An 18,924-nucleotide genomic window follows, 5' to 3' on the forward strand; every position below is an offset into this window, starting at 1 on the left:
ACCTTTGTCTCCTGAGCTGCAGCCGCACACGGGCATGTGAGAAAGGAAAAAAGAGGCTGATGACACCAGCAAAGGAGCAAGAAAACTGAAGTGATGATGTCAACAAGGGACGGAGGCAGAGTCTGTCTGAATCACTGCGAGTTAACTGCTGTTGGAAAGAGACATGGCAGGGACTTCCCCAGCAGTCCGGTGGTTAAGACCCTGCGCTTCCACTGCAGGGGGTGTGGGTTCGATCCCTGGTAGGGGAACTAAGATCCTGCATGCACAGAAAGAGACATGGGCAGAGCCCACAGTGGACAGTCAGCACCAGGTTGGCATTTCTGATTTGCCTGGTTTTAAAAGTCCTCACTCCCTCCTCCGAGAGTCCAGACTTACAATGCACGCTGGGCTTCCATGGCAGGTTCCAGTGACATCCACTGGGGTGAACGAGCCTGCCGCTGGAGGCTCTGGCCAACTGCCCTCCGGGGACCTGGCCATGCCCCAGCTTCTTTCCATAGCATTTGTTGGCGTCCATGGGAGTGGCAGCTGTGCCCTCAGGTGGACACATATGGCTGGACGGCAGCACACCTAGACCTCACTGAATGTGTATCGAGTAGACTCCACCTCTCACTGAGCTGGGAATCAGTAACCGATGTTTGCTCTGTCTAGGGCCCTCACCCATGCTTACCCGGCCACTCTCCACTATCTCTCTCTGGAGCTCCTTTGAGGCCACGATCAGGACCTTAATAGCCTGCATTAGGCTGGTACAGGAGCCAAGGATCCTGCAACAAGCAAAAACAACAACAAAAAAACAACAAAAAAGTCAGGGACACAAAACAGAGACCAAAAACAATGCAGAAGACTTGTTTCCTTTTTCTCTCCTGAACACACGCAAACTTGGGATGGGAAAAAAGGCAGGGAATATTCTGGAGGGGAAGCTCTGAAGGAAAGGTGGGTGAGAGAGGAGACTTGATTGTGGATCTTCTTCATAAGGAATAGGGAAGTAGTGACTCTTGGGGTTTCTTTCCCCTATAATGCAATATTGATATCATGGTCATCATTAATACTGATATTGACAATTCCATAGACTCAGCCCTTCCCTGTGGCGGCTAAGGTTCTATTCTAATCAGTATGATCCAGTGCAGGAAAGACAGATCCTGATCACCTAGGTGTCACCACGCCGCTCAGACTGACCTTTCATTCACCTCCAATTTAACTCCTGTGTCTCCAGCTCGGGATTTGCTGAGCATCTCCTATTAAAAAAGAAGCAGAGTTTCTCAGTACCTCACAGGTACTGAGAACCCACTGGTGTCCTGCTACACCTGGGGTCCAACATCCTGCAGTAGCTGAGAAACCTAGAAGTGCCCACCCATGTCCTCGTGAGAGTCAGGAAAAGAACCCAGACCTCCGATCTATTCAGTGGGAGGCAGCTGGAGCTACAGTCTGTGTCTGTGTCACGTTCCTGGGCTGATGTGCACAGAACTCTGAGAGCTACGGCACCATGTCCACAGGGGCAGCTGCTACCAGGTCCTCGAGGCAGGCAGCACACCAAGGCAGATGGCCTGAGTCTTCCATCAAAGGAGTAACATGTGACCTTTCCAATGGTGCCCGCTCAGCTTTTCCTGAGACAACAGTTACAGTAGTTGGTTTACTGAGTGCCTGGCACTGAGATCCATGTGCATTACCTCACTGAGCTCTTTACAACACCCCTCTGAGGAAGGTACTGTTATCATCACCATCACATAGAAACGGAATCCGAATCTTAGCGGGGTTAACGTAACTCAGCAGTCAGTCTGGAACTTGAATGTAGGATGGCCTGACACCAAAGTATGTGATCCTTGAGGAAACTGCTCATCTTTCGTTGGAGAACTTTCTATTTTCTGTAACTCAGAGATCCCAGGGGATTTGGGTTTTGGTTTGTTTTATAGGGGGCTCTGCAGAGAACGGCTAAGATATATCCAGCGGGCAATGTTGCCAAAAGGTAGTTGCACAGCATCACTTTAGGTGATCCTGCAGAGACTTCCATACCTCTATTCTGGCCGTAGCAGTTTCAATGGCAGCGGAAGTGGCAGCCATCTCTTTGTCCACCAGGTCCCCCAGTTCCTCCTGTTTGATGTCCAGGCCTCTGGGCAGGAGCTCCTGTGAACAGCATCACGAAGGCGGAAATGACCCTTTGACCTCCTTTCTACCCTCCCGTGGTAGACAGGTAACCCCCCATGACAGCAGAAGGTAGGAGGGTCCCACCACGTAACACACTTCTGCATGCTGTGGTGGGACCTGTCTGGAACTCTCTACCACGTGAGCTCTGCAACTCCACACTCCTCCCACCTCTATTCTCACTCAAAACCCACCTCTTTCCAGAAGGCCATCCCTGTTGAACCCCACACAAAGCCATTCAGTTGCAGCTGCTCAGACCCTGACCCCACCATTGTGCAGCACTGACTGTATTTGCTGCTTGGGAGGTACTTTAAAAACACCTTCAGGGCTTCCCTGGTGGCGCAGTGGTTAGGAATCCACCTGCCAATGCAGGGGACATGGGTTCGAGCCATGGTCCAGGAAGATCCCATGTGCCGCGGAGCAACTAAGCCCGTGCACCACAACTACTGAGCCTGCACTCTAGAGCCCGTGAGCCACAACTACTGAGCCCACGTGCTACAACTACTGAAGCCCATGCGCCTAGAGCCCACGCTCCGCAACAAGAGAAGCCACCGCGATGAGAGGCCTGTGCACTGCAACAAAGAGTAGCCCCTGCTCGCCGCAACTAGAGAAAGCCTGCGCGCAGCAACGAAGACCTAACGCAGCCAAAAATAAATAAATAAAATAAATTAATTAAAATAAATTCAGATGAGGGAATTCCCTGGCAGTCCAGTGGTTAGGACTGTGCTTTCATTGCCATGGGCTGGATCCCTGGTCGGCAAACTAAGATCCTGCAAGCCACTTGGTGGAGTTCGAATGAGAGATGATGAGGATATGACCTCTGGCCCTGGTCTCTTCCTACTCTGAATTTATCATTCCCCCTATTTTAGGTGGTAATATTCCTACTATTCTAGGAATTAGAAGCTGCCTTGCAGTGTACTCCTTAAATAGATCTGTATCACACTGTATAGAAATGGTTGATTTCCAGGACTCCCCTGATGGTCCAGTGGTTAAGAATCCACCTTTCAATGCAGGGGACCCAGGTTCAATCCCTGGTCAGGGAACTAAGATCCCACACGCCACGGGGCAACTAAGCCCACGTGCCACAACTACTGAGCCCGCGCACTACAACTAGAGAGCCCGTGTGCCACAAACTACAGAGCCCACATGCTCTGGAGCCCATGTGCCACAAGTAGAGAGAAGCCCGAGTGCTGCAACGAAGAGCCCATGTGCCGCAATGAAAGATCCTGCATGCCTCAACGTAGATCCCGCGACTAAGACCCTGCAACTAAGATGCAACGCAGCCAAAAATAAAATTTAAATTTAGAAAGGTTGATTTCCTTATTTTTCTTCCCCAGGGGACCTATTTGTCCCTGTAGAACTACACCTGGCACAATTCCCTGTACATAGGTCATACTCACTACATCTTTATTGAGTGAATAAATATATTATCTTCATTTTAGGTGTTACCTGCCCAGCCAGATAAAAACCCTTGAAAACGGGAAAACTGTGCTCATCCTTCTTCGACACAGCTTAGCACAGTGATGATCACACAGAAGATTCTCAATTACTATCCAGTGAATTAAATACAACTGGAAAGTCATTCAGAAGGTCAAGTTTTACAGTTCTAACTCTACTTTCCAGAATCAAGTTTAAAGTACAGAAAGAACTGGCTTAGAACATCACTGATCCCTGAAGAAATCCCCAGCACTCATACCAAAAAACGACTTTCCCCAGGGATAACACTGATGATACCTCGCCAATGGCTGTGATCCTGGTGAGGCAGCCCCTCATGGCTGTACTGTCGGCATTCTCGACGATTCCTTCTTCCTCCAGGAAAGACAGATAGGTGAGGGTCTCCCGGCCATACTGCTTACAGGCCTCGGTCAGAGCTGCAGAGGCAAGGCGACAGAGACTTTTAAAGGCCCCCCGCTCCCCGTGCTGTGGTGGTGGCCCCTCACCCTGGTACTTACAGTCGGCAGGCTCTGGCGGGGCTCTAAGGCAGGTGGTGCCGCCATGAACAATGGTGTCACTGGTCAAGTGGGCCAGGAGGGTTACCGAGTGCAGAAGCCCACTGATATCTGCCAGGAGTTTAAAGGAAACTTTCTCAGTCCTGCTGGAGGGGGAGGGCGGTCACTTTCATACCTCCCTCCTCCCCGCTTTGCAAGTTAGACACACACACTCCTTTCTGGGTGCCTAGGAAATGGTCGCCATTGCCACGTTCCAGCGTTTCGGATGTCTGCCCAGCTGTCACTAGTGACAGACCCTATCCTTCACCTCTCTTACCTTCTGGGCAGGCCAGATACTGGCTCCAGCATTTTTCCAGTTGCTCGATGCAGCTGGAAACGGACCTGACCTTGGAGAGTAGGTGATCTGTGAGAGGGAAGACAGGGCAAAGTCAGAGTCAGAGCTGTCTCAGCTCACTTCATCCTTGTTAGTTAAGCTGCCTGATGGATGACCTTCCCAGTAGGGGGCCCCAGCCCTGCAGGAGCTTCCCTAAGAAGGGGGAGGGAGGAGAGATCGATGGCTATGCTGGTACGTGATTCTCTTACTGTAGCTTCAAAGGCTGTACTTCTGAGGCTACCTGGTCCTTTAGCCAAGAACCACGGCAATGGCATCACGGTCTAGCTTCTGCCCCTCATTTCCCATCACTGCCACTGAATCAAATCCAGGCCTTCCTGTTAAGTGTTTCAAGGCCCTTGGACTCCCATTACTCTTGGGGTCAGACCCCTGGCTCCACGTTCTGCCCACACCATCATTCCCACTGCTGTGCCTCTGTGCACTGGTCCACGGAGACTGAACCGCACGCACAGGAGTTAAAAGTACGGGCTCTTGGGCTTCCCTGGTGGCGCAGTGGTTGAGAGTCCGCCTGCCGATGCAGGGGACGCGGGTTCGTACCCCAGTCTGGGGGGATCCCACGTGCCGCGGAGCGGCTGGGCCCGTGAGCCATGGCCGCTGAGCCTGCGCGTCCGGAGCCTGTGCTCCGCAACGGGAGAGGCCACAGCAGTGAGAGGCCCGCGTACCACAAAAAACAAAACAGTACCACAAAAAACAAAGCAAAATAAAAAAAAGTACGGGCTCTTGCATCTCGTGGCATACGTGTTGTAGCTCCTGGCTCTATCACTACTGGCTGTGTTCTCAGGCCACGTGCGCCTGCTTCCTCATCCGACAAAGGAGGAATAATAGTACCACCTCCTGGCATCACAGTGAGGATTGCTGGGCCAAGGCACATAAAGCGCTTAGAATCGTGCCTGGCATATTGCAAGCACTCGGTAAACGGCAGCCGTTTTTATGATTATTATTCCCCACTCTTCTTCCTCTCCATGGCTTTATGTCTCTCCTCTTCCTTCAAAACCCAGCTCATACCATCTTTTGTGGAATCCGCCCACAGCTGCCCCATGTCCTGGTGTTCTCGCAGTAAATGAGGTACCCAGTGTGCTACTTCATTTGCAACTGTTGGATTTCCCTACAGACGGGTTCCCCACTGAACAAGATATCACAGTCCTTCTTGAAACACTTCACCAAATCGAGACCTTTCTAGCTGATAATAAAAATCACCCATCAGGGCTTCCCTGGTGGCACAGTGGTTGAGAGTCCGCCTGCAGATGCAGGGGACACGGGTTCGTGCCCCGGTCCGGGAAGATCCCACATGCCACGGAGCGGCTGGGCCCGTGAGCCATGGCCGCTGAGCCTGCGCTCCGCAAGGGGAGAGGCCACAGCAGTGAGAGGCCCGCGTACCGCAAAAAAAAAAAAAAAATCACCCATCAGCTGTTTCTTCCCGTCTGCCTCGTTTTGAATGGGGCCTCTGCTCGAAAATGAGCTGTAATGAGATCTGTTCACGGCTACGTCCATGACTTCACAAATGCCCCGGGCCTGGATGCTCTCCCATCTACTGTGCACCAGGGCCCTCCTCTCATCACCGGGCTCCTCTGACTTCACCATATGCCCTGAGGACTCTGGGGCATGCAGAGTGGGCCCTCGCTCATGCCTGTGACCCTGTGGGGATTTCATCGTTTCTGCCTCTCCATGCTTAAGGATGATGACTCCCTGTCTAGATTTGAAGCTCATGGCAGCCACCTCTGGATTCAGACCACACTGTTCTCCTCAGAGACACAGAGGCCTGTCTGTTCCTCCTCCTCCCGGCATTCAGAATTGTTACCAGGCCTCAGCTCCCAGGATGCATTTCATCAGCATGATCCACGACCAAAGCAGTAGTTATCACACCCGGCGGGGGAGGGGTGAGAGCTGGGGTGGGGGTGGGGGGGTTTAGAAGATACTACTGCGCAGGCCCTGTGCTGCAGAGCTGCCGACTGAATAGAAATTAGGCGTGGTGGTGGGGGGGTGGCCCTGGGCATCCCCAGGTGATCCTGACATGCAGCTGGGCTGGGAACCCCTGAGATCAGGGTCTCATGGGATTCAAGGCCGACGCCGAAGAGCACTGGGCTGTAAGGATCCGGCACCTGCAAGCCGGGCAAGGGGAAGGGCACCTGCAGATCCGGCGCAGCTGAAGAGAGCGGGCTCCTCAAACCGCCTCAGGGCCTCCTGCACCACCTGCTCGGCAGCCCTTCTTGACTCCGCCAAAAGCATTTTTCGTTGGTCCTTCGCGAGCCGGCCTACAGATTCCTAGAGATGGTCCAGGGAAGTGAGAGTCGGACATAGGCCCCCTAATGAGCCTCCATGCAGCATCCACCTGTGACACAGCTGGGATTCCTGGCACCTTAGCTCGAGCTGCTGCTAATGAGGCCGAAGCCAGTTAGCTTGACACAGAGAAAAAGCCTTTTTAACTTTGTCCACAGGTGTGTGCCCCTGAGCACAGGAGGCTATGGGGAGGGACCACGGCAGCCCGGCCTCCACCCTTGGGGAGAGAGTGCCAGGTGCATCCCTTCTCATCTGCTCTGTGTGCAGCACAGGGCATGCTGGCATTAGGAGCTATGCCCGCAGAATATTCGCCTTCGCGATCCGGCCAAAGGCCCCAAACCCCTTTCACAGCCCCCCTGCCTCCACGCATACACTGCCGAGGCTCATGACTATGAAATTGGACTTGGTCAGCCCCAGTGGGTGTCCGTTACTTGCCTCTGTGCTGGACAGTTTGATCTGGGTGTATTCCAACTGCTGCCGAAGAGTGGACAGTTCCTCCTCCCGAGAAGCCATGGCTTCCACCAGGCCGCCCCGCTCCTTCTCCAGCTCGGCGATCTGGGCGGTCCATTTCGCTTCTGACTGCAGGGCGACCGAGTGGGAAGAGGGAGTTGCTGGGAGAATTAAACTGTCCCCTTTCCGGAGGTCCACACCCACCACCAGGCCACAAGGAATCTGCCCCTTCCCAAGGACACACTGATCCCAGATGGGACCAAGGTGGGCCATGTGCTCATGGTGATGGATGCCAGGTGCCAGCAACACCAAAGCCAGAGATGGAAAAGAATGAGGAAGGGAAAGACAGGTGACGCTTACCTGGGCAGAACTTTCCAGGCTGCCTTGGACAATCTGGAGTTCCTGTTTGCTGGTGGCAAGTTCTTGCTTCAAACTCTCTAGTACTTCCGTCTGTTCTTGAGTCTGAAAGAGAAGAAATACAGGAGCGCTCCCACCTGGGTGGTGGTTTCACGGGATAAACACGTATAAAAATTCCCAAGCTATACTTGTAAGATTTGTATACTCTTTTATATAGAAGCAAGTTTTACCCTGACAAAAAGCAGGGGGAAGGTGAGAGCTCAGTATGTACCCCAAATTTTTTTTCCAGCTTCAGGAAATGTTAAGGGTGGGGGTGGGGTGGGGGGTGGGGAGTTTTAGGGACATTTCCCAAATGTCATGCTTGAGCCCATAATACTAATTAAAGCAGAACGAGATCTTTAATTCAGGCACCCCAACACCCAGTAGGTATAATGCTGACTCACCCCATCTCACCGTCTTGAAACAATTTCCCTTCTTTGATTTCTAAGTGGTGTTTTTCAAAGAGTGGGTTGTGACCCATGAGTAAGAATTCACAGCTAACATTTTTAAAAGAATGCAGTGAACAGAGCTTCCCCCACAAAAAAAAATCCACATGCATTCACATAATAAGGATAAGTATTGCTCTGTGAAACTCTGATTTCCATTAGATGTATTTTTCACTTTGGGTCACACGAGAGCGTGAAAGCCACTACTCTAAGTGTGAGGCGTTCCATTTTATCCACCCGACATCTCTTTACTCCAATCGGACCTGCCGCCAACCCCAACCCAACTCATGGGAGTTCTGGCTGTGGGTCTTTATAAATGCCACTCCTCTCTGACGTCCACCTGCTTCCACTTCAAAACCTCCTCAAGACTCGTCCTAGCTGATGAGCCCCACTCAACTTCAGACCCTTCATCACATCATGCCTCTAACCCCTTACACATGGGTAACCACGTCCTGTCCTGTACGGTCCCTTGTCACCCTCCCACAGGGCTCTACCTGCTCGTGAAGCAGACGACGAGGTCTTTCAATCTGTGCAGTGCTCAAGGCCCACCTCCATCTCGGACAGACACCCTCCCCCCGCCCCACCACCAATTCCCACCTACTTCTTCTACTCACCTTCCGCTGGGCCTGGTCGCTTACGCGCTGGAAAGAATCCTCTAGCTCTTTTTTCTCTCGTTCCAAATCCACTTGGGCTTGTCTGGCCACGGACACCTGTTTGGTCACCTCTGCATTCTGTAAGAGAAGCACAGTGTCTCGAACTAGCGTATCTCCAGCACAAAGGCCATCTTCCTTCCGGAAGAAATGACGGCATTCAGACCGTGAGTGCCCTAGAGTCGGACACAGACATCACTTTCCCACCTAGAAGGAAGCTGTCACCTTCAGATGCTCAACTATCAACTATTTGCCAAAATGATAAAGATGGGGGATAATGCTAATGCTAGTGGGGCTGGCACCTAAGGTGGAGCTCGAGATACAGGAGGCCAGGGAGCTGCGGTTTCCAAGAAACGGTGGGGACGCCAGCCCTGGAGAAGCCACGTGGTGTAAGTCACCGTCTCCCCCCGTGCAGCGGGGCCTGCGCGTGCAGATGGGGGCGGTGAGGGTCCTACCTTCCGCAGCAGGTCGGCGTGGTTCTGCACCAGCTCGCTGTACTTCTCCTTTAGCTTGCTGTAGCGCTGCTCGTTGGCTTGGGCTTTCCCTGTATCGTCAAGGACCAAGGTGAGGGGTCTGCACTGGCGGGGACCCTCTGCCCTCCTTCCAATAAGCCAGAACCCCTAGAAGATCGTCCCTTTTTTTCACAAGCATATATACCTTCTTCTCCCTCAAAAACCCTACTGAAATAAAGTCCCCTGGGAAGTCTTCTTTAATGAAGAATTCACCTAATTCAAATCCCTCCACTGATGCATGCCTTGAGCATTTCATGCTCGGCATTTACTTTATCAGGGTTTTTGGCTTTTATGCCACGAATTTTCTTAGGCTCCCTCTCCTTCCTCCTCCTCTGTAGCCCCATCTCCGTGTTTGCAGCAGGGCCTCAAGTGGGGCTCTCAACCTGCCCGACACCGATCTGCCCTTCTGACTGGCGACACTGGCATTCACGACGGCCTCCCGGACAGACTCGAGGCGGGGGCTCTGGCGCCTGGCCTCAGCCTCTATCCGGGGTCTCACCGGGCTCCGCCATCCCCGGCCCCACCCTCACGCCCAGCCCGGTGCCAGCCGCTCACTCTCGATCTCCGTCAGGCTCCGCTGAGCCTTCTCCGTGTCCTCTCGCTTCTTCTTGAGCTCGTCCAGCTCAGCCCGTTGGAACTCGCTGTCGTCGGCCGCCTGCTGCCGCAGGTGCTGCTGCTCGGCCAGCTCGGCCTCCAGCTCGCTGATGCGGCCCTTCAGCTGCAGCATGGCTCGATGGCTCTGCGGGAGGGCCCGGGGATGAGCGCTGGGCGGGCCGAGCGGGGCCGACCTGCCACGTCTCCAGCGCCGACCACATCAACACCTGGGTCTTCCTAAGAGGCCCACTCCCAAGGCCTCACGAGAGTGGAGGCTTCTGGTCACTACAAGCCACCCCCCAGCAACAACAGGGGGTGACGGCAGGGGAGTTCTGGTCCTGTTAGAGGGGCCTGGGAGCCGTGATGGACCAGCTGGAATGAAGAAGGAGAGGACATTTGCCGGTCCCAGGGTAAAGCCTCAGCACCAGACACTGCAAAGTGCCAGCAGAGCTACAAGTCAAACCTTCTCGTCGCCAAGTGAGAAGAGTAGGTCTCTCACCGCACAGCTTCACAGCCAGCTGGTGATCACAATTATCTCCCACTATCACAGGGCCCCTGGAGCGCAGCTTAAATGCTGCTCTCAAGGGTAAGTGCACTGGAAATGCATAACGACCTGGTCAAGATGTGGCCCAACAAGGGTGGATGTGAAGCAAATTTAATATTAAAAGCTGTCATGCTCCGGTGAAGCCCAGACGCAGATCAGAGCCCAGTTCATACCTCAGTCTTCATGTTTTCCAGCTGTGCTTTCAGCCCACTGATCTCTCTGTACAGTTGATCAATTAAGTGATCCCTAGGAACAGAAGGACAGCAAGTTTGCTTCCACTGTGCTTCTATCCCTTGCCTTTTAAATGCGAGCTAGGAGACCCAGGGAGGAGGTTAAAAGTCGATGTTAATTTGGGAACAATTCTTTGAAATCCTGTAAGTTATACGCTAAGACTGTCAGTGTTTCCAGATACTAATCTACCATCCACAGGTCCATGGGTATTTCAGCCTCATTCGATTTTCCTCTGGGATTTTAAAGGGGCCAGTATTCGAAGGTCAAGACACTTACCCAAGAAGCCCAAGAATTCCTCTTTGGTTGGGTGTGGCAAGTGAGATCATGGCTTAACTTAGCTTTTGTAACACGTGCTTTAACTCCACAGCCCGGACTCACTTCTCGTCCTTGTTCACGCCATTCTGACTGTTGAAATTGAAGGGATCACTGCTGGAGGAGCTGCCAAAGATGTCATCGAACTTGCTGTCGTATGAATTCTGCGGCGACCAGAAAGGAGTAAGGACAAGGTTAGAGACCCAGAGAGGTCAGCGTGGGTCTCACGAGTGACACGTGGGAACGGATACTTTCTTAATCTGGTTCAGGTCCACTTACGGAGCTTGGGTTAGAAGGTGGCTGAACTTGTCCCAGGTCCTCCTGCCCTCCCCGGGGCCAACGGGAAGGCCTGAGCTTCCTCCTAAGTGGTCCTCACCTGCTGGGAGGCATCCATGTCCATGAGGTCATCCTTCTCTAAGACCGGCTCGCTGTCGGGGGATGAGGCCTCGGCTGGGATCACCACCACGGGGCTGATGTGCTCTGACAGGGCGGAGGCTCGTAGGAAGTTGGGTGGGTTCTGAAAAGGGAAGACACATCCTCAAACCCTGCCCACCTGCCAGCCTCTAAGACAGCCTCCAGGACTCAGCAGCTCCCTGGGTGTGTGGCCTTACCTCTGGCAGCTGAGGGATCTGAATGAGCCGCTTGAAGTACTGAAGGTTGCTGGAGCGGTAGAAGAGATCTTTCAACCTAAGGGTGGAGAAAAGCCTGAGGGCTGCTGGGGGTCTTCACCGGCCCCGAGGAGGGGACACCCTGCTTTCCTACTGCCTGCCCAGCCCCCGGGCACAGGCTGCCAAGGAGATGGGCTCCGTGGTGCTAGGATGAATTATGACGCTGCAGGGAGAGATTATTTATAGCCAGTCCTCACTGACTGGGGGAAGAGTAATTCAAACCACAAAATCCTTTGGAAGCGTAGACAGTCCCAAGACTAATTTCTGCGTCACCGTAGAATATATGCTGTTGTTTGGCAGATGTATCTTCCTAGCAATGTTTGGCTTACAGTAATATTAAAATAAATTTCTGAGGATAAACCAACTAATGATACGAAGAGGGAAGGGAACTTAATTACTAAGGTAGATCTCTTTTTAATGAATTCACCTTATTTGAGAGCTATTTGCTATCTCCTCAACTAGACCATAAGCTTCTAGAAGGCAGAGACTGGGCCCTGCTGAGCTAGGTTTAAAATAGTACCGGGCCAGACATAAAAAGGAACGAAATTGGGTCATTAATAGAGACGTGGATGGACCCAGAGAGTGTCATACAGAGTGAAATGAGTCAGAAAGAGAAAAGCAAATCTCGTAGATTAACGCATACATGTGGAATCTAGAAAAATGGTGTAGATGATCTTATTTGCAAAGCAGAAATAGAGACATAGACATAGAGGACAAATGTATGGATACCAAGGGGGAAAGGGGTGGGGAGGGAGGAATTGGGAGACCGGGATCGATACATATACATTATTGATACTATGTATAAAATAGACAACTGATGGGAACATACTGTATGGCACAGGGAATTCTACCTAATGCATTGTGGTAAAATGGGAGGGAAGTCCAAAGGGAGGGGAATCTGTATGTGTATGGCTGATTAATTCTGTTGTGCAGCGGAGGCTAACATAACATTGTAAAGCAGCCATACTCCAATAAAAATTAATTAAAAAATAAAAATAAAGTAGTACCAGGCATGGAGGAATTACTCAGCAATATTGGTTGAAGAAAAACCATTTATACTGTGTCCTAATCTTGGATGAATATGGGAATAAATAAACCCCAATTTTTTCTTTTCCTCAGGTCTCCATTTTGAATCTAAACACTGAAGGCCAACAAAACTGACGGCACCAGACATATTTTCTGAGATATAATAAAAGAGGGTCAGGGATCTCAGCACCCTCTCTCTGCAGCACAGAATTTTCTCCAGCTCAGCCCAATAAACGAAACTCCTGGGGTCTCACGATAACCTTTCAGATGCCAAGGTTAGGACTGTCCCTGTGACATCACTGTTGCTTTCCCCGAATTCGGGGACATTGAGGCCTCAGCTGCCGTGTCTGTGGAAGAGAAGGTGAGGCAGCACTCATGGGAAATGCTTTTATAACCTCAAAAAAAATGAAAGGAAACAGAATCACCTGACCACACGTTCCCTGCTTTCTGGGCTGGAGCCAACAGTAATAGGCCCTGCTGCTTTCCTAAGCTACTGGAATTTAACATTCCAGGAAATCGGCCCCAGGGCCTGTCTCCTAGCATTTAATAGGTCATTTTTTATAGAATAAAAATACGAGGCTTTTCAGATGGAACAAGGAAACCGGGAGGATAGCACAATCCCGAACTTGCCCTCTCTGATTGCTGCTCAGGAACCAGCAAAAGAAGCCTAAGCTTGGGATCCGGGGGTTGGGGGTGGGGGTGCGATGCTTTTCCTGCAGTCAAGGGTTAAGAAATTAACAAGGAAAAAACATCATGCTCATGCTTTTCCCGCCCCATCCTCCTGTCTCTCCCTCCATTCCGCTCCTTCTTCTTGGGGCATGCTTAATTGAAAGCTGAGCTGGACTTATCTAGTCACCAATATCTTTTCCCTAATGCACCAGAATAATTTGCCGTTTTGTCAGACAAGCTCTTCCTCTTCTAGACTAGCTGATTAGCTTATTAATTCATTCAAACATCACTGAACGCTATAGGCTTAATTGACTGCTGTGAATCAGGTGCTAGAGGTACAATAATGGGCAAGACAGTCAAACAAAAATAAAGTCATGCTAAGAACCAGGAAGGAAGTAAACAGGGTGCTGTGATGTAGAATATGAGGGTGGGGTTGGAGGAGCAGAAGGTAGGCAAAAAGACCCCAAATGAGGGGCCAGAGACTGCCTTTGTGTGGAGGTGACTGAAGATGACCTGGATGGAGCTGGCTAGGCTGGGAGGAGAGCATCCTGAGGACAGGGAACAGCACGTGCTAAGCCTCTGAGCGCAGGCTATGTTCCGGGAACTGGAAGAGGACCTTATGTGGCTGAAACACTTGGAGAACTGGAGACAAGGTCACAGATGGCGGGCAGGGGCCAGATCATGTAGGGGCCTTGCAGACCACAGAGAGGAGCTTCGAATTGATTCTCAGTGTAATCAGAAGCCATTGAAAGGTTCTAAGCAAGGGATTTATGTTTTTACAAGGTCGTTCTAACTGCTGGGTGGGGATAGGATTGCAGAGGGCAGGAGCTGAAATCCAGAGCATCCCGTCCATATCGGAGGGTCCTGGTAGACAGCAATGGAAGTGGAAGAGATGGGAGATATGACCAGAGACAAGACCTCTTTGTCAATTATCATCTGAACTTGCTAATAGATTGGACACGGGGAATGAGGAAAATGGTGAGTTCTGATCTCTGTCCTAAGTGGATGGTGGGCAGCATTTACTGAGATAGAAGGGAAAGAAAAAGGTTTCTGAAGAAAACCTAGAGTTTAGTTTGAGATGTAAGTTTGGTATAGTGATGTCAAATAGACCACCGGGGATGTGAACCTGGAATCCAGAGGTAAGGTTGGGCTGGAGTTATATCTTTGGGAGTTGTCAGCATGTATACGGTATAAAACCATGAGAACTTAGGGAGAAGAAAAACGGAAGAGGATGAAGCCCTGGGAATAAAGCAGGATGACTGAATGAATGAAACTGTCTTTCTCTGTGAGGTTTATTAGAGAACCGATAGCTTCCCCAGCCATTGGTAGCTTTGCTGCCATCTTCTTTTCCTTCGCTTTTTAAAGCATTAAAGCAGATACCCTCACCCCTCGATGATTTAAAAGCAAGTGCTTCCTGCATGGATTAATTGACTTTATAGCACTTTTAGATTCGCCTTCCTTTCTCTCACTTAAGCCGCTTACTTTGTGAACTGCTCCATGAAGCGGTCCCGGTGGCCTTGCAGGGTGTCAGCTGGAAGACCTGGAAGAAATTGGAAAAGACTAAGAGGGAATAGGAGGACCAGAGGGCAGGCAAGACACAGCGGGAAGGGACCATCCCTCCTGGGGCGGGGGGCCAGCCCTGCAGGAAGGCATTCTTGACCTAGAGTTGCCCTGGGACTGGTAACCAAGAGGGCCCAGTGGGGCCAGCAGGGACTCTGGGGCTACTTATCAGTCAGATCTTTCCTTCTGTTTGCTCCTGGACTGCAAGCCACTCTCGACAGAGCAGGATGGAAGTTACGTCGCTGACTACAGCAGCGGTGACCTGACCCAAGCAGCAGGGTGGACCACGGCAGGCCCCAGAGGCGGGCTCCCTCCGGGGAGTTGTGTGCACTGGGCACACTGGGTGAGGCCCAGCACAGACATGAGTCTGGAGAGATCAAGAGAGCCTGCCAGAGACAGGCAAAGACTGCAGGACTGAGACCCTTGGGTTCAGGGGTATATGGGAACTCTCTGAACTATCTCTGCAACTTTTCTGTAGATCTAAATCTATTCGAAAAGAAAATATTTATTTTCAGAAAAGCATATACTGTATGGAGCATCCCTTTTTCCCTGACCACACAGTTCTCGAAGGTCTTGTGTATTGCTCTGCCTTTAAAGAAGGCCTTTAAACCCAAATAATTACCTGTCTCTTATCACAACTCACCACTTTATAGAAGGAAGTGGGGATGTCCTAGTGTGCAACAATGGTTCTGTAGTATCTTAGGAACAAGTTCATCTGTATTCAGAGCTTCTATGCAACTGCCTGCCTTCTTTTCTTGGGATTTAGTCTACCCTCTCTGCTTCCTTCAGACACGCCCCGCTGCTCCAAAACCCTTCTAACCCTTGAACATAGAATTCCAACCTCCCTCCCATGAAACCCTCCTACATTAATGACAGTGATGCTGCTTCCCTTGTTCTGGTCTAAATAACCAGACTAATCCTTGTCAGTGACCTGTTCCAGAGTACCCCTTGTCCTAGACTTCTGCAATAAAACCTTGCTAATATCCATTTGAGTCTTGATTTTTCTCGCTTTTCCATCATCCATGCACTCTGACTGTGTACACCCTTCAGGATGGCCACCTCACAGTGTGACCCAGGGACCAGCCACATCAGATTCATCTGGGATATGGTTTAACAATGCAGACCCTGAGGAAGCAGCACCCACACACATCGTTTTAAATAAGAAGCACAACTAACAAACGTAAGGTAGATAGCTAGTGGGAAGCAGCCGCGTGGCACAGGGATATTGGCTCGGTGCTTTGTGACCACCTAGAGGGGTGGGATAGGGAGGGTGGAAGGGAGGGAGACGCAAGAGGGAAGAGATATGGGAACATATGTATAACTGATTCACTTTGTTATAAAGCAGAAACTAACACACCATTGTAAAGCAATCATACCCCAATAAAGATGTTAAAATATATATATATATATATATTCCTAAAAAAAAAAAAAAGAAGCACATAAACGGATAAGAATGTCCACAAGACCAGTAGTTTCCAAAATACATTCCGTGAAACTATCCCAAGGATCTGTGGCTAGGGGAGGTATGGCCTTCCATTGATTTGAGCAGCCGTTTTATATTTTACATTTCTCCACAAAAACCCATTTGTGCAAAGAGACTGCGCTGATGAACTCTTTGGAAACTGATGCCTTTGCTCCTGTGGGTCTAGGCCGGGTCTGTCCTCATCTGTGTGGTCTGCAGCATACATGACACACATAGATGTTGACGTGGTAGAGCTGGAGGTGGAGGGTGAGGACCACCCTGAGTCACGGCTGTGGCAGGCCAGGTGCTTCCCTGAGCACAGCAAGGCTTGGCCCTGCTCTTCTATTCTCAAGACAGCCGGGAGCTCCAGGGCCTTCTGGGTCAGGAGCAGAAAGCCAAGGGCACTGGGGGCAGCTGCTTCCCTCCAGGGACAGCCTCAGGCTGTGAACCTCCTTCCAGCCAGAAGTTTCCAGAGATCAAGCCCCGTATACTCACAGGAGTGGAGTTTGAAGAGAAGTTTGACAGTGTAATCATAGAGGTGGCTGCAGTCCAAGATGACCTGGATCAGCGGGGCTAGGCGGCACTGCCCGGCTGTCGTCACTGACACGGAACGGGACATGTCCAGGGAGTTGAACACTAGGGGACAGAAAGGGGAGAGGCAGCAGAGCTAGGAAATTAGAGGCGAACTTCTCAGACGGGAGAAGGCAGGAGTCTAACACACGAGGACCTATTCTGTGCAATCATGATCTCATGTGATGCATCTAACCCTTTCAGCACTCCTATGGGGTAGCTAAGAGTATCGCCATCATACAGGGGAGTAAGTAACTTGAAGGTGATCACAAAGCCAAGAAGCGGTTTTGCTGAGAGATGGTGAGTTAAAAGCCAGAGCCCCAGTGGCCAGCGACGTCTAGACCAGGAGCCTGTGGCCCTGGCAGCCAAGATGCTCTGTGTGTCACAAACAGGTGAAATGAACTTGATCTACTCTGTGCACAGCCCGGCGGGAGGGATTTACTGGGGGAGCATCCCGAACGCCTCCTTCCGGTCTCAGGAGCTTCATGCTTCCTCCCCCACCTCCCTCCAATATGGGCAGGAAGAACACATCCCCTTTTAAGGTTTCTGATTTAATGGGGAGGTGGGCTCTTGTTCAAGGGAAGCCCTCCGTTTTATGGGGAATCAGTATTTCAGGATCGAAAGGGGCTTTTGACAGCCAATCCAGCCCTCTGTCTCAGGCATGAACTTGGTCTCACGGTGATCTTGACCCTGAGAAGCACCCAATCTGGTGGTGCAATAGAAAACATGTGGGGAAACTATCAAACATTGATCAGAACACGAAGAAGGAAATAATTCAGCCTTGGCTTCCTACTGGCTTGTCACAGGGTTCTTGGAACACCACAAGGGGGGAAATGCAGGAACCCTGGTGGACAGTCGGAGGAGAGGCTGCAAGGACCCAGGGCAAGGAGCCAGGAAGAGGACGAACCATCAGGATCAAGGCTGACGGAGGTCCTTGGGGAAGCCGGTCAACGAAAGTACTGCCCTCCACTCTCCCGGGCTCCAGAAAGCAAGCTGCTCCCACAGACCCCTCCACGTTAACCCCCTGCCCCTTGCCCCTAGCTCCTAAACCAAGCACCTAGATGCCTGGCCGTGGACCCTGAGTGCACACCACTGGCCAGGCCTGATTTCCTCCCTGCAGAGGCTGCCCACCACCTCCGGAGACCCTGCACGTGGCCGGCACCAAAAGACTTTCCCTGCAGTCCCTCAATGAGTGGGACTGCCCCGGAGGAAAGCCCAGAGCCACTGTGTTCGGCCTTCCCGGGCTGTACTAGTCCCTGTTAACAAGCTTAGTCTGTCAAGTGAAAGAAAAAAAAAAACCCAAACGGTTCTAATTAAAAGGCAGCTTTTCTTCTTGACACAAATTAAAAGCAGCTGTCACTGCGAGGCGGCCATCCCCAAATCTCCTGGCTTCCTTAGGCTCCACGCTGGCAAGGAACCCCAGGCCGCTCCATCTCCCGGCCTGCCTGCCGCTTTCCAGGAATGCCCCTTGGCATCTAGTAACATCTAGAGCTGTGTGACCGTGGGCAAGTTACTCAACCTCTCTGTGCCTCCAGATGCTTTTCTGTAAGATGCAGATGGTTCTAATAGCACATACCTCTTAAGGGTCTTGTAAGGAGGTCTCGTAAGGATTAAATGAGAATGTCCTATAAAGTTCATGGCAACAGTGCAGTGGTCCTTCCCATTTGCTTTGAGATTGATTAAAATCACCTGGGGAAATTTGAAAACTACTAATGTCTGCCTGCAACTCCTCCATGCCCCCCCCCACCCCCGTCTTTTTTAATTGGTCTGGGGTAGGGTTGGGGCATTAGTGGGTTTCAAAAGCCCCCCCAGGTGATTCTAATATGCAGCCAGGGTTGAAAACTATTTTCTAGCTCAGCGCTTCTCAAACTGTAGCATGCATCAGGATCCCCCCATAGGATCACTCCAGTAGAATTCTGTGATGATGGAAAGGCTCTGTACGTGTGTCCAATATGCTAGCCACGTGTGGCTGCTGAGTGCCTGCAATGTGGTGAGTGCAACTGAGGCCCTGACTTTTGAATGTTACTTAATCGTAATTAATTTAAATAGTCACACGTGGCCAGTGGCAACACTGTTGGACA

General features: G+C 51.2%; 1 protein-coding gene across 2 annotated transcripts in view; it reads right to left on the reverse strand.

Annotated features, from left to right (window-relative positions):
* HIP1 (huntingtin interacting protein 1) overlaps positions 1 to 18,924 on the reverse strand; it is a 154,283-nt gene that overhangs the window by 16,022 nt on the left and 119,337 nt on the right. For both annotated transcript variants that reach the window (XM_032606529.1, XM_032606530.1), the window contains exons 8-25: positions 16,769 to 16,909; positions 14,734 to 14,791; positions 11,500 to 11,575; positions 11,265 to 11,405; positions 10,955 to 11,052; positions 10,519 to 10,591; positions 9,763 to 9,946; positions 9,151 to 9,239; positions 8,660 to 8,776; positions 7,564 to 7,665; positions 7,189 to 7,332; positions 6,603 to 6,738; positions 4,402 to 4,488; positions 4,089 to 4,196; positions 3,871 to 4,007; positions 2,008 to 2,118; positions 1,174 to 1,232; positions 668 to 761 (exon numbers count right to left, since the gene is read on the reverse strand). In XM_032606529.1, coding sequence (XP_032462420.1) covers positions 668 to 761; positions 1,174 to 1,232; positions 2,008 to 2,118; positions 3,871 to 4,007; positions 4,089 to 4,196; positions 4,402 to 4,488; positions 6,603 to 6,738; positions 7,189 to 7,332; positions 7,564 to 7,665; positions 8,660 to 8,776; positions 9,151 to 9,239; positions 9,763 to 9,946; positions 10,519 to 10,591; positions 10,955 to 11,052; positions 11,265 to 11,405; positions 11,500 to 11,575; positions 14,734 to 14,791; positions 16,769 to 16,909 — 1,955 coding nt within the window. The remainder of the gene's footprint in view (positions 1 to 667; positions 762 to 1,173; positions 1,233 to 2,007; positions 2,119 to 3,870; positions 4,008 to 4,088; positions 4,197 to 4,401; positions 4,489 to 6,602; positions 6,739 to 7,188; positions 7,333 to 7,563; positions 7,666 to 8,659; positions 8,777 to 9,150; positions 9,240 to 9,762; positions 9,947 to 10,518; positions 10,592 to 10,954; positions 11,053 to 11,264; positions 11,406 to 11,499; positions 11,576 to 14,733; positions 14,792 to 16,768; positions 16,910 to 18,924) is intronic.

Source organism: Phocoena sinus, chromosome 15 (genome assembly GCF_008692025.1).
Source record: "Phocoena sinus isolate mPhoSin1 chromosome 15, mPhoSin1.pri, whole genome shotgun sequence".
In the NCBI taxonomy this organism is placed as follows: domain Eukaryota; kingdom Metazoa; phylum Chordata; class Mammalia; order Artiodactyla; family Phocoenidae; genus Phocoena; species Phocoena sinus.